Raw genomic sequence first — 13,597 nt, 5'->3', positions numbered from 1 at the left:
GCCATCCCAACCCAAAGGCTTCTCGGGTCCGTCCTGTACTATGAAATCTGGCAGTTTCTATGCCAGCAAGCCTGTGGGTGGAAGGCATTCTTAGCCTGTTTCACATTTGGCTCTTTGTCAGGGTCTCTGGAGAGCAGTGACTGTTTTCCAAGGAACACGTGATCCACAAAATTATACAGTCAGGCAAGGAGAACCCTGGAAGGACCCTGTCACTACAGGCAAGGGCAGTGATAATGTTGCTTGGGCCTGACTGGGCGCAAACACAATCTTGGGACCACAGCTGCACTCACCATTGACAACTCTCTTGCACTGAAGCATCTTGAGGTCGATCAGCTCCTACGGAGGAATCAGAGGATACTTTTCAGTCCTGGGCATAGAGGCCCGGGGCACTGGGGGAGGACCTTCACTGCACATCTGATGGGGGCTTCGTGGCCTGTTGCTCTACTACTAACAGCAAATCATGGCTTTTGGGACATGCAGTGCTGTCCTCCCCACCCAGGCATGGCTAGCAGGGGCTTGAATGAGCTTCACTCAATCAGCTACTCTCCCTAAGGACCCTGGAGATATTTGGGGTCTAGAAAGGGTGAGCAGCTCAGGGGTCCAGAGAGAAGACAACAGTCCAGGATGTGGACACCTGGGCACCTTCCTCACCCACTAGTCCCAGCTCCAGGCCATCCTCTCCAAGAACCTTCCCCCACCTCATCCTAGGAAATGTCCAAGGACAAAAGCAAAACCAGAAGCACAGGGAGGAAAATTTGAGATCAACACAGGAAAGAAAAGTCGAACACTTCTACGCTATGTGGAAACACTACATGGAAACGAAAGGGGTGAGATCCTCAGCTCTGGAGATATTCAGACTCACAAAAAAAAAGAAAAAAGGGGTTTCTTCAAAATCAGGATCATAAAAAAGAAGGGAAAGCTCATGCCTCCTGCAGGATTGAGATTCTCTGCCTGTTGGTGGGAGACAACACTGTTCTTCTTTGTTCAGTGATCATTTCAACAGATGTGGAAGACAAATCAGAAGCTCATGCCAGGAGTCCTGGGGGGGAGGGGGGGCCAAAAGAAGATGTGAAGAAACTCACCCCTAGTACTCATCTCCATACTGACTCCTTATAAGCCTCCACAAGTCACAACCCAGCCAGGTGAGCACAATGGCCTTTGCTCCTTCATGGGAGCATGCAGAGCTCAAGTGGTCAATGGGTCCCTTATGGCACCAATGGGGCTCTTCCCAACATAACCATAATCCAGGTTACTATATGCTCTGGGGGTTTCTGTGGCTACTCTCTCCATGTTGCAATCAGGTCATCAAGTATCTGATGTCCACTAGGCCCAACCAAAGAATTCACCACCGCCAAGCAGTATAGATACATGGTCAGCCTCCAAGCCCCAAGGACCAGTGTGGTGTCCCAAGGGATGGACAGAGCCTGACCCAGGGCCCCTGTAGCCAGTGATCCTAGTTGCACTGGCAGGCACAAGAAGGCACGTGTGTAAGTGGGCAGTATCAGGTGGCCTATGCTTATAAAAAGCAGCTCTGCTGCCAGGCTGAGCTTTGACCGGGAAAAAGCAGTGGAAAGCAACGCAATTCCTCGCAGGAGCCCCAGCCATGCCAGCTGTGCCCTGTCCTCCCTGGAATTCCCAAAACCCCCTGTCAAGTTCACTTTTATAGCCCTTACCACTTCTTCTTTGTATGCTAGTTGCAGATGCACCTCTCATATCCTTGCCATTAAGACTATAAGCCCCCTGAGAAAGGTCCTGTGTCCACACAAAAGTGGGCTTGGAGGACACCCTGGCCGGCCAGCCAGCATGAACTCCAAGAGGAGGAGCTGACACCAAATGGCCCTTGAAATGCCTTATTTTCTTCTCTGATGCCCCACTACACCAGAGGAGCCTTGGGGGCCTGGACATGGTCTGATTGATCTTTCAGTCACTAGCATCTGTCACGTTGCAAGTGCTCACTAAACATCTGCTGAAGCCACTTCAATGCCTTACACACAGATACTCAACCGTTTGTTAAATGGAGAAATTAATTTAAACTGTCACCTATAAAAACCACAAGTGTGCCCACTCTCACCCACACATTCTCAACACTACAGTTTATCAATTTTATTCATTATAGTTTGTTCTAGGGGTACACACAGGTTTTTTTCACTGTATTTCCTTAATTTGTGAAAATAAACACTGTTTGTCCATGTGGTAGAGTTTATCATCCATGCATCTTCATAGCAAACTGTCTTCTACATCTATAAAAAATGTGCGGAGGGGAAAAAACTGCTCTTTGCCAATATTGAGTTTTTCTGTCTCAATTATCACAAATATTTTTCCTATATCAATATTGCTTCCTTGATTTTTAGCATATATAACATTTTATTTTTATAGATGAGACTACCCCAACTTTGCCACCAACAATGCCTTCTGGTTTAATATATCTCCATTACAAAAAAATATAATTTTAATTTGTTATTTTCCTTCTTTTTGAAAGTAATTTAGCTTTTTAACTTATCTGAAAATTAAGGCCATTTCTAAGTCACTTTTTCTTCATATAGCTACCTAATACTCTAAATAGTATTTAATTTTAAAGTGCCTTATCACTTATGGGCTTTCTTATCGGTCATGAGTTGCATTCTGATATCTGATATATATCCTGCTACCTTCATCTCCTCCGTTCCGCTTGGCTTGCTTTCTCTGTCTGAGCTAATCCATTACTGTTTGTCACCATGTCTCTCCATGCCACCTTTCTCCCCCCACCTCTGGCATATACAGGTACTTTTTTAGTCTCCAGTTCAGTTAATGGATCTTTTGTATATTCCTACTTTCAGAAAGACAAACATACCCAGATCAAGCAACTAAAGTTGCCCCCTTAAAAAAAAGTGACTGACAAAATGAAAGAGTCTCAGAGGGATAGAAAAAAATGTTTGAAGAAATAATGGGAAAAAAAAAAGAAAGAAATCCCCAAATTTGATTTAAAAAAAAAAATTACTCTATACATCCCAGAAGCTTAACAAATCTTAAGCAGAAAACTCCAAGAGAGCCATACCTAGACATAGCACAATCAAACTGCTAAAAGTCGAAGAAAAAGAGAATATTGAAAGCAGCAAGAAAGTCATGATCTACCATGTGCAAAGGATCCTCAATAAAATTAGCAATTGGTTTCTCATGAGAAATCATACAGGCAAGAAAACAGGGAGGTGAAAGATTTGTATAATGGGCTCTTTCTGCCATCTTCTGTGCCACCACACTGGTGCACAGGAATGGCCTAGCCGATACTCTAACGAGTATCAACAGTGCCAAAAAGAGAGGCAAATGCCTTATCAAGCCACACTCCGATGCCATCATCCATTTTCTAACTGTGATGATGGAGCATGGTTACATCTGAAATTACTGATGATCACAGAGCTGGAAAAATTGTTGTGAATCTCATGGGCAGGTTAAACAAGTGTGGAGTAATCAGCCCCAGATTTGATGTGTAACTCAAAGATCTAGAAAATGGAAGAACCACCTGCTCCTGTCCCATCAGTTTGGTTTCATTGCACTGACAACCTCAGCAGGCATCATGGACCATGAAGAAGCAAGATGAAAACACAAAGGAGGAAAAAACCTGGGATTCTTCTCCTAAGGATGTAATATTTATATGCAAATAAAATGCATCAAAGGATATTATCAATTAAGTGAAAAGACAACCCACAGAGTGGGAGAAAACATTTGCAAATCATAAAGTTGTAGTATCCAGAACTTACAGAGTTCTCACAGTGAGAATAAAAAGACAAAGAACCCAGTTAAAATCAAGCATAGAGCTTGAATAGACATTTCCCACAGGTTATATAAAAATGCCCAATGAACACAGGAAAAGGTGCTGAACACCATTAATCATTAAGGAAACTGCAAATCAAAATCATAATGAGATATCACTTCACACCCACTAGGATGACTATAATCAAAAACACAAATAATAACAAGTGTTGGCAAGGATGGGGAGAAATGAACCTTCATACACTGCTGGTGAGGATGTAAAATGATACAATTGTTGTAGAAAACAGCCTGGTGATTTCTCAAATGGTTAAACATGGAGTTACCATATGATGCAGAAATTCCACTCCTAGGTATATACGCAGGAGAAATGAAAATATATGTCCACACAAAAACTTGTACATGAATATTCACATAACATGTTTCATAAGTCAAAAGGTAGAAACAATCTAAATGCCCATCAACTGATGAATGAATAAACAAATTGTGTTATACAGAATACGAACAATGGACTATTATTCAGCCATTAAAAGGGATGAAGTACTGATACATGCTATGACATGGATGAACCTTGAAAACATGCTAAGTGAAAGAAACAAGGCACCAAAAGCCTCTTATTGTATAAGTCTATTTATAGAGACTGTCCAAAACAAGCAAACCTATAAAGATGGAAAATAGATTAATAGTTGCCAGGGACTGAGGAGGGGAAAATTGAGGAGTGATTACTAATGAATATGACGTTTCTTTTTGGCGTAATGAAAGTATTCAAGATTGATTGTGTGTCCTGGCGGGTAGCTCAGCTGATTAGAGCTTTGTCCAAATACACCCAGCTTGCAGGTTTGATCCCTAGTCAGGGCACATACAAGAATCAACCAATGAATGCATAAATAAGTGAAACAATAAATCAATGTTTTTTTCTCTCTCTCTCTCTAAAAGTCAATTAAAAAAAAAATTTAAAGATTTTATTTCTTTATTTTTTAGAGGGGGGGAGGGAGGGGGAAAGAGAGGGAGAGTAACATTAATGTGTGGTTGCCTCTTGCGCACCCCCAACTGGGGACCTGGCCTGCAACCCAGGCATGTGCCCTGACTGGGAATTGAACCGGTGACCCTTTGGTTCACAGGCCAGCATTCAACCCACTGAGCCACACAAGTCAGGGTTAAAATTTTTTTTAAATGACTGTGGTAATGGATACACAATACTGTAAATATACTAAAAGCTATTAAATTGTATACTTCAAATTGGTTAATTATATGGTATATGAACCATATTTCAATAAAAGATGTTTACAAATGTTTAGAGGAATATTTTGGGCCAACTGACAGAACTGGAATATGGAAGGTAAATTAGAAAAAAATATTGTACCAAAGTTAAATTCACTGAAGATAATGTCTGTATAGCAGCTGTATAGAAGAATGACCTTAGTCTTAGAAAATATCAATGAAGTATTTGAGAAGACATCACAGTATATGAAACTTACCCTCAAATAGTTAAGAAAAAAATATAGAGAGAAAGAGCTCAAATTATAAAACAAATCAATCAAAATATTCACAGGTTAATCTGGGTAAAGGGTATATGGATGTTCTTTGTCTATTCCTGCAACTTTTCTATAAACTTTAACTTTTTTAAGTTTTAAAAAATTATCCACTCTGGGCAAAGAGTTGAATAGAAATTCTCCAAAGGTGATACACCAATGGCCAAAAAGCATATGAAAACATGTTCAACATCACTAATCATCAGAGAAATGCAAATCAAACCCACAATAAACAAATCAAACCCATTAGATGATGACTACTATCAAAAAAAAAAAAAAGGCAGAAAATAATGAGTGTTAGCAAGGATGTGAAGAAATTGTGCACTGTTGATAGGATGTGTAAAACAGTATGAGTTCCTCAAAAACTTAAAAATAGAAATACTATATGATCCAGCAATATCACTTCTGTGTATATACCCAAAAGAATTAAAAACAGGGTCTCAAAGTGTTATTTGCACACCAATATTCACAGAAGCACTATTCACAATAGCTAAGAGGTAGAAGCAACCCAAACGTTCATCGACAGATGAATAAACAAAATGTAGTATATACATACAATAGAATATTATTCAGCCTAAAAATAGAAGGAACTCCTGTCATATACACAACATGGATGAATGTTGAGGACATTATGCTAAGTGAAATATCTGGTCACAAGAAGATAAATAGTGCATGCTTCCATTTGTATGAGGTATCTAAAGTAGAATGGTGGTTACCAGGGCTTGGGAGGAGGTGGTAATGGGGAGTTGTTTAATGGGTATAGAGTTTCCAAAGATCTGTTTTACAACAATGTGAGTGGACTTAACACTACTGAACTTAAACACTACACTTAAAAATAGTTAACATGAGCTCTGGCTGGTATGCTCAGTGGACTGAACACCAGCCTGGGAATCAAAAGGTTGCCAGTTCAATTCCCAGTCAGGGCACATGCTTGGATTGCAGGCCAGGTCCCCAGGTGGGCGTGTGTGAGAGGCAACCAACTGCACACCAATGTTTCTCTCCCTCTCTTTCTCCCTTCTCTCTCCAAAAAAAATAAATAAATAATTTTTAAAAATAATAGTTAACATGATAGCCCTGGTTCAGTGTGGCTCAGTTGGTTGGAGCATTGTCTTGTAACCAAAAGGTTGCAGATTCAATTCCCGGACAGGGCATATACCAAGGCTGTGGGCTCAATCCCCCATCCTGGCATATACAATCCCTGGACTGATGCTTCTCTCTCACATCAACGTTTCTCTCTCTCGCTTTCTCTCTCTCTAAAAACAATGAAAAAAATATCCTCACATGAGGACAAAAAAAGTTTTAAATAAAAACAGTTAACATGATAAATTTTGTTATGTGTTTTTTACAATAAAAATTAAAATTTTAAGTACCTATTTTGGTAATCTGGGCCTCTTAACACTGCGTTCTCCCTTGATCTTGCTTATTAAAAAGTATGGGTCGAATAGGTAAGTGTCACCTCACAGTCTGGGCCACTAAAGTCCCATTGTTCTTATAAAAGGAATGAAATGCAATACCTGAGGAACTCCTGGAAAACTGTCAATAGGGCAGATCTTGGTGGGGAATTGGACTACTGCTCCCTTGACTTTTGCTGAGCTGGTTCATTCTTTCTTCACCTCCAGCGGCTGAAGGCTTTACAGGGTTTTTAAGGAGGTGCCTGAATGCCTGGTATGCCCTAGGTCCTATACCCAGTCCTGTGAGCTAAGTGGGGTGGTCTGTCTATCTAACCCCACAAATGGGTCTCCTCATGAGAAACCAGATAAGGTCATCCAGGCAGCTCATACTGTACAATAATGTTGGCCTGCAGAGCAACTCGGAATCCACCAGGGGGCAGCAGGCATCGCATTGTGTCACACCAAGTACTTAGGGCCCAGCCAAGGAACCACACAGCAAACAGAGGCTGCCTGCCCGTCTCCACTTCTGCTCTGCACATGGGCTAGGTCTATGTGGAGGACCTAGTTCTCCTCCAGTGGAAGCCCCTTTGTTCAGAAGCCATACTGACTCTTCCAGAGTATGAGAACATCAAACATGCCAAATAGTTTTAATCAGTATTTCCTTTTCTCCTAACTTAGCACAGCCCTGGAGGAAAGGATTCACACTCATTAGGAAAACCAAGCTTTGACCAATCAGGAAGGCCCTAGACAAAAAGAAGGCCACATTCTGAAGCCATCACATAAATCCTGTGCCCATGACTTCTAAAGTGCTTGAAAACAACCCTAAGAAATACCAAAGAAGTAGCTGATGGAAGTTCTGGAACCTGACAGCTCACCTGTATCCTGTGGCAGCATTGCTCCCACTGCCTAACTTCCCCATCGTACAGACCAGTGTCCCCAGGGCCATAAACACACAGCGGCTGTCTAGAGCAGGCACTGTGCTACAATGCAATCACTCACTTCCACCCTGGTGTTTCATTCCACGTATCTCCAAGTGAATAGACCCCCACTTTCTAGGGCCCCAGAAAAATGCTACCTGCACAGAAGTGAAAGCCAAGGGGGCTGGATATGTTAATGAAGGTACCACTGCCTTTTCCTCAATTTAAGCAACCCCCAGAATTTCCCCCTAGAATAGGTTTGAGCCCAGGTGAGCTGGTGGTTCTAAAGGCCTGAACCCCTTACTACCACTTGGTCCACCAGAAGAAACCAGCAGGATGGTAGGGGCATAATTGAATCTAAAAATAAAGGGCTAAAACTCAAGAACCAACTCTTTACTTTTACTGAAGGCACAGATTTGGGAGAGAATGGAGTCATCAGAGTATGCAAATAATCGATGGAGACAGAATGCAAAGCATGGATAGAGAAGAGGGACACCATATACCCTGTCTTAAAGTGCTCATAGGGAGGGGACAGCTGGACAGAGATGGAACTGGGGCAACAAGGAAGAAGCAGGGGGCTTTATCCTTGAGTCAGAGTCATCCTCCAGGACCTTGTTGGTCAATATGGGTTAAGTGGACGTAGACCTAGCATGTCTCTCTCTGTTATCATCCTGGGCGGTGAGAGGGGGGCGGAGGGGAGGGGGATTGCATCACAATCAAAGAAAGTAAACAGCCGTCTAAGTTCTCTGGGATATGGTCTTTTGGGCCCCCAGTCCTCAGGCTCTGAGTCCATGATTCCTCACTGCCCATCTTCCCAGTGACCTTCCAAATCCAAGAGGCTTTTCTGGAGGGCAAGGAGGGTGCTGGCCAGGAAAGACTACACCCACCAGGGACCTGAGTGTTAGCCCAAGGGATAAGTAACCATATGAATAATGCTCAGTGAGTTACCATATTCCCCTGGCACTGGCTCCTGGGAACAGGTCTTTCCCTGACCTGGAAGGCTTATGGATGTACCCTAATAGCCCAGCTCACATTTCCTGGAACTCCTTGCCTCCACTTCAACAAATCATTAAAAGTCAGGTCTTGCCCTGGCTGGGTAGCTCAGATGGTTAGAGTGCTATCCCGATAGACCAAGCTTGCAAGTTCAATTCCCAGTCAGGGTACATACTAAAGTAAGTGAAACAAGTTGATGTTTCTCTCTCTGTCTCTGGTCTCTCTCTCTCTCTCCCCCCACCTTTCCTATCTCTAAAATCACCACATAAAATTTTTTTTTTTAAAAGAGTCAGGTCTTGGGCCTCTGTGATCCTGAACTCTGAAACCTCCCTTTCTGACTCCCACCTTTGTACAACACATACTCTCTCCTCCCATTCCACCTTGCCAGCGCCCTGGGTGCCTCTGCCCCTCCCTGCCCTGCTGCAGATACTGGCATTCCAATCACCAGCCATGGGCATACCCCTTGCTAGGCTTCTCAGCTCCCCTTCCCATAAAGCTGCAAATCAGTGTCACTGTGCACATCTGGCCGCCAGACAAACCTCCCAGTGTCCATTCCCCAGGGAAAACAGAACCAAAATGTCTTCACTTTCTTTCCTCAAGTCTATACCCCATTCCTGTCACCCTTATTTCCACCAGAAGACGAGCTTCCTACATCTCTTACATAAAACAAGTCTTGCCCTGGCTCGTGTTCCTCAATGGATTGAGTGCCAGCCTGCAAACCAAAATATTGTGGTTCGGTTCCCAGTCAGGGCACATGCCTGGGTTGTGGGCCAGGTCCCCAACTGGCGGCATTCGAGAGGCAACCAATCGATGTATCTCTCACAGATCTATGTTTCTCTTCCTGTCTCCCTCCCTTCCTCTCTCTCTAAAAATAAATTTAAAAAATATTTTAAAATAAATAAAACAAGTCTCTTAGGCAAAACCCCTCAGCTTCCCTCCCTTCCATCATCTTCTCCCTCTCCTCCTTGCTCTGTTTTAGAGGAAGGCAGGTCCCCCCCATCCAGAATCCTGCCCCCTCCATGCAGGAACCCTGTGGCCACCTGCCTGCCTGCCACAGTCCAAGCTACCACTTCCCCACCCCTGACACTCAAGTGCAGGTCCCTTTAAGGGGTGGCGACTTCCTCAGATAAGACTATGGGAACCCAGGACATCTTGTAAGAAAACATCCAATGACGACAACAAGAGTTTATTAGCTTATTGAAAATCCAGGATGCAGTCAATTCATATGAAAGATAAACGGAACTTAGAAAAAAAATCATTGTGAACTACTGACAGGAAAAATTAAAAGAATGGAAAATAGGGTTAGTAGACTACACAAGAAGCTATCAGAAACAAAAGAAACAAAATCACAGAGCATCAAAAAGTGGAATGGGCCCCCTGGCTGCTGTGGCTCAGTGGATTGAGTGTCAGCCTGCGAACCAAGTGTCGCTGGTTCGATTCCCAGTCAGGGCACATGACTAGGTTGCATGTCAGGTTCCCAGTTGGGGGTGCAAGTGAGAGGCAACCACACAGTGATGTTTCTCTCCCTTTCTTTCTCCTTTCCCCTCTCTCTAAAAATAAATAAACAAACAAACAAATAAATAAATAAAATTTTTAAAGTGGAATGGGAACAAGAACTCTGCAATTTCAAATTTACCTTAAAAGAAGAAAAGGAGAAGAAATACTGATTTGTTATATGAAAAAATTAGAGAGCAGATAAGAAAAAAAGAAGAGCAATTACAATAAAGAAACTGAAATGAAACAACTTGAAATCTCTCTTAGAACACTACAGACGGAATTGAAGATTGTAAGAAAAACAGACGTTCAATCAGGTTTCTGACAATTATGAAAAAAAGATCTGTTGCATGAAAACCACATGTTGTGGGATGAAACTGGCAGAGTAAGACTGGAAACTGCCATTCTAAGACTAGAAATAGACACAGTAAAAAATGAGAACCAGGAAATAGAAAAAAAAATATTTTGAGGACATTGCAATTGTAAACGAAAATAATGACCATCTTCAAAAGACAATAAAACTGAATGACAAAACATGAACAAAAACAGCATCTCAATATAAGGGACAGCTTAATGTTCTGACAGCTGAGACTATACTTCTAAATTCTAAACTAGAGAATGAAAAACAAAACAAAGAAAGACGGGAAACAAGTTGAATCTACTGATCTAAACTGGCTACTGCTACACATGATCATGAGCAATGTCAGACATCAAAAAGACCTACAACTCGCTTTCCAGAAAGCAAGAGATAATGATTTTGTTTACAGGATAAATTAAATTCTGATATCTCTAACCAAAAAGATAACAAAGAGATTCTTTCTCAACAACTTTCTAAAGCTAAAAATAAATTCAATCAAAGATGAAGGGGTTAGGGGGATAATAAAAGGTAAAAGAAGTCAAATATATGGTGACAAAGGAAGATACGACTTTTTGTGGTAAACACACAATGTGACCAGACTAAAGGGGTCCTTTTGCCTGCGCACACCAAAGCCCAATAAGACACAAACAGGAGTTTGTAGCAAAGAAAGGGTTTACTTTTAGGAAGCAGCCCGTGCCCAGAGACACAAGTGAGCTAATGCTAAAGACCTGGATCGCCAATGGCTTCCAGGGAATGGGTTTTATAGGGGAAAAATGAATCATGGTGACTAAGGGAGTTAGGGTCATGGTCTCTACTGAATGATCTGCGCTAGGGTAGGGGGTGGTTAATCACTGCATCTGGGTTCCTGTTGTCAGCCATGGTGCTGCTTCATCAGTTTCACAGATGGACCTGGAGCTGAAACTCAACCTAGGCCTAGGCACTGTCTCTGGTTTGACCTAAACTTTTATCTCTGGAATCAGCAGACCACAGGCTTTGTCCCTAAGATTATCTGATATCTATCAGAACCTCACTGTCCTGAGGGCTTAACAATTAAGGAAGTGGTCATAAAAGGGAGAAAGAAGGAGGGGAGTCAGGGTGATGGATGAGGCCAGTTAGAATCAAAATGAAAGAAAGGAGAAAAGTCATATTAAAGAAATAAAGTTTCTAAGGGGTTACAACAATGCAATATATAAATGATGTAGCACAGAATTGTACACTTGAAAACTATATAATTTTATTAACCAATGTCACCCCAATAAATTTAATTTAAAAATAAAATATTGCCCTTTATAGCCACAGTCCCCACTCTACCCTACCCTACCCCACCCGACCCCTAGTGGCTTTTAAAGGTGGAAATATCAGAAGCACTTGGGTATCTTCTTCTTAAACTTCTCATATCCACTAGGGGGACATACCAGGACTGGGGAGAAGCTGCCTAGATAATTCTGATTGAGAACCACTGCTCAAACTTCCTCATTACCCAGGATCAGCTATGCTGTAATTCTATTTTTCCTAGCAGATGCTTTCTAAACGTGGGTCTGAAGCCCTAATATTCTCCCAAGCAGTCAGCAAGTAGCTGGCCCATTAGCTACCACCACCAGAAAACCCTATGGCTCCCAAAACCAATCTCATCCAACTTCCCTGACCTGAATCTGGGCCTCTTCCTCCTTTTCACAACCCGAGTTCATTCATTCATGTACTGAATGTGTATTAAACCCTACAGGGGCCAGGGCAGTGACCTGACAGAATGCTTATCTATCCACCCGACACAGGTATTCCGCAATACCTCCGCCCAGGCTGCTGGCCCTCAGCCAGGCTCACAGAATTCATAAATGTCAAGTGTCTTCATCTCCTGATGCTTTCAGTGAGCACCTGTGAAGCTGGTGCCCATTCTGCCACACACACACCCCAACTCCCTCCTGACCACTTCTACCCACAGATGGGGAGACTACGCTTGCGGAAAGCTCTCCGGGAAATCAGTAGCCCCTTACCTCACAGTACACAATGTCCGCTCCATAGTCCAGTGCCAGCAGCCGCATTGGGAGAGTCCCTACCCGAACCATAGGAGCTAAGATGAGTTTGTTGTGATAGCACAGTGAGAGGCTGTTCACAATCATTCCTCCTCTGCTCCAGCCTGAAGAAAGGGAAAACAAGAGTCGGAAATTCGAAAGGAGAAAAACCTCTTCTATTATCCAGGGCAAGCTTTCCTTCTTCCTTCCAACAAATAATACCTCGTTTTCCTTTTTCCTGATCATAAAAATAACACATGCTCACTCATTCATCCAATAAATATTTATTAAGTACCCTGTCTGTGTCAGTCACTATCCTAGTTCCTGGGGATACATTAGAGAACGAGACAGACAAAAATTCCTGCTCTGGTAGAGCTTTCAATCTAGTTAGGGAATGCAGGCCAAAAAAAAGCAATAGGCATAACAAGTAAATTAGATAGTATGTTGGAAATTTGGTACAGTTGGCCCTCTGTACTGCGGTTTTTATATCCATGGATTCAACCAACTGCAGATCAAAAATAAGCAAGAAAAAATAAAATCCCAGAAAATTCCACAACACAAAACTGGAATTTGCCACATGCTAAGCACTATGCTGAACCCACATGAATGAAGTGATATGTAGGCATCTGCGGGGGTCCTGGAACCAACGCCCCCCATTCCCCACATCCAATCCATCATTAACTCCCAGCTGAAATAACCTTCAAAATGTAACTTCCATTCGTTTTGCTTCATTCCATTGCCACTACTGCACACCAAGACAGTCTCCTAATGGGTTTCCTCAAACCTACTCTTGCCTCTTCCCATCCAGTCTTCACGATATCCACTTTCCTATTTATACCCTTCAATGGCTTCCCAACGAGTTTAGGATAAATCCCAAACCCTTCTAATGGCCCATAAAGCCCTACAAGACCTGTCCCTGCCCACCTCTCCAGTCTCACCTTGAGCCCCACTCCCCTCACTCTCTGTTCTGGCCACCCTGGTCTTCTTTTAAAGTCTCCCATCCAAGCTTGCCCTGGCTAGTGTGGCTCACTTGGTTGAAGTGTCATCTTGTAAGGTGAAAGGTCAAAGGTTCGATTCCCAGTCAAGGCACATGCCTAGGTGGCAGGTTCAGTCCCAGATTGGTTCATGTACAAGAGGTAACCAACTGATGTTTCTCTCT

The 13,597-nt window shown here is 42.7% G+C and overlaps 1 protein-coding gene across 2 annotated transcripts in view; it reads right to left on the bottom strand.

The window, feature by feature from the left end:
• Window positions 1-13,597, bottom strand: part of DUS2 (dihydrouridine synthase 2) — a 39,109-nt gene that overhangs the window by 23,273 nt on the left and 2,239 nt on the right. The window contains exons 2-3 of one of the 2 annotated variants that reach the window (XM_090259387.1): window positions 12,421-12,563; window positions 291-336 (exon numbers count right to left, since the gene is read on the bottom strand). In XM_090259387.1, the coding sequence (XP_090115513.1) occupies window positions 291-336; window positions 12,421-12,546 (172 nt within the window). In that variant the 5' untranslated portion in view covers window positions 12,547-12,563. Of the gene's footprint in view, window positions 1-290; window positions 337-12,420; window positions 12,564-13,597 lie in introns of those variants that run through there. The other variant, XM_090259388.1, reaches the window with a different exon arrangement.

Source organism: Furipterus horrens, unplaced genomic scaffold (genome assembly GCF_987537825.1).
Source record: "Furipterus horrens unplaced genomic scaffold, mFurHor1.1.pri manual_scaffold_13, whole genome shotgun sequence".
In the NCBI taxonomy this organism is placed as follows: Eukaryota; Metazoa; Chordata; class Mammalia; order Chiroptera; family Furipteridae; genus Furipterus; species Furipterus horrens.
The sequence above is the reverse complement of the archived record's forward strand: the minus strand, read 5'-3'. Positions and strand labels throughout refer to the sequence as shown.